This window comes from Branchiostoma floridae, chromosome 2 (genome assembly GCF_000003815.2).
Source record: "Branchiostoma floridae strain S238N-H82 chromosome 2, Bfl_VNyyK, whole genome shotgun sequence".
NCBI lineage: Eukaryota > Metazoa > Chordata > Leptocardii > Amphioxiformes > Branchiostomatidae > Branchiostoma > Branchiostoma floridae.
In genome coordinates, this window is record NC_049980.1 from 1,757,973 (window position 1) to 1,759,667 (window position 1,695).

At 42.7% G+C, this 1,695-nt stretch overlaps 1 protein-coding gene across 1 annotated transcript in view; it reads left to right on the top strand.

The window, feature by feature from the left end:
• The first annotated feature begins 6 nt into the window (after positions 1-6).
• Positions 7-1,695, top strand: part of LOC118410596 (XK-related protein 6-like) — a 4,274-nt gene continuing 2,585 nt past the window's right edge. Inside the window, exons 1-2 of the mRNA XM_035812368.1 lie at positions 7-67; positions 1,317-1,506. Of these exons, the coding sequence (XP_035668261.1) occupies positions 37-67; positions 1,317-1,506 (221 nt within the window). The 5' untranslated portion in view covers positions 7-36. The remainder of the gene's footprint in view (positions 68-1,316; positions 1,507-1,695) is intronic.

Here is a 1,695-nt window from a genome sequence, read left to right on the forward strand (position 1 = left end):
TTCACGATTTTTGACGCTCTCTTCATCGTTGTTTCGATGTCGACGTTCCTGGTGGATATTGTCACAGGTTTGTCTCAGTGTTTATCTTAAAATTTATGCTTCTCTGTATCTTTGCTTCTTGGTCTGTGCAAGGATGAAATCTCATTGGTCTGTGTGACAAAAGGTGTTGTCCTGTCAAGCTCATTATTAGAGAGTTAAGACATGTCGTTTACACGTTTTTATGCTGTTAAACGGCTCGTGACTTACTACGTGCTCAGGAGGAAAGAATTTGTTTACAGTTACAGTTGTAACGGAACCGTAAGATAATCCAGGGTTAGGCTGGTCATCATCGTCCACTAGTCGGCTTAGAGTAGAATACTAGATCAGTAGAGTAGAGAACTTAGGCTTGTTTTACCGGACCCAGTTTGCTATCGTCGATGAAAGCTGGGATGGACTGAATCCAACCCGTAAAAATCACCGGTGCACGCCAATGAACTGGGCGGGCGTGCAAGACTCTTAGCACCGTAGAAATATCGGCGAGTGCCCGATTGTGTGTTTACAAGACTTATAGATTATAGATGCAGACAGGTTTCATTCGCCTGGACTTTGATGAACAGAGATGTCATAAATGTGTGAAACAGACAATAAATCAGACCAATGATGACCTTTATTGTCATTGCAGGGAGGTCATGTATTGTAAGTGTGAAATCAACTCTGGTTAGTTTGTTTTGAATGACTAGCCTGAATGGGAAAGTGTGAAAAGCAGGTCCTTTGTCATTAGCATGTCACAATAAAGCTGCCCCTTGAAATAGAGCAACTCACAAGAACTGTCCACTGTAAATACAAGGATGAAGGTGGAACTGGTACTATCCTATAATAGCATACCCGGGTACTGTAAATGCAGAAACTTTCGTGGTGGTTTAATTTTCGCGTTTTTTGCGGCGGTCGCTTCACCGCGAATTTAAAACTACCGCGAACATTTTTCCACAATAGTAAGAGACTACAATGCATGGTGCTACCAAAAATTAACCTCCTTGGTGCTACCGCAAAATTAAAACCACTGCGAAAAGTCCTTTTCCCGCTTCCGCGAAATTAAATCTCCGCAAACTTGCATTTACAGTACTGTATGCAGTAACCGTCATTGTCAAGACCGTAGTACCACTTCTTATCAGAAACCTACAGCTGGAAATTCAATAAATGAATTATTAAACTGTCCTCATAGGGAAAAAAACATTAAGTATAATATTAACTTATAATTAATCCCCAGTGATTAGTAGCAGTGCCAGTATGTATCATCACAAATTGAAGTAACCAGATACATGGATATGTTTTTTCAGATGCCATGGTTTCTGTTCAGTACTTCCGAGCCGGCAATCGTGTGGAGTGGGGGTCGCTGACCTTGACCTTCATCATCGTGCCGTCGCTGGTGATGCAGGTGTTCAGCACCAGGTGGTTCATGGCAGATGACAACATGGGCGGGTGGGTCAGCTGGCTCATACACTGTCTTCAGATGGGGCCTATCTACAGGTGAGCCACTTTAGTGACCAAGCCTTTTTAATGCTACCCTGGAAAATTTTGACATCTAGACCCTCTGAAACGCTATATGCCTTTTGATGGTAGACTAAGCCGTTCAACTGCATCTGTTTTGGCTGTTTGGGGGGGAAAATTACACAAAGGAAAATCTCGCCACGAACATAAATGGCCCTATGGGACTCA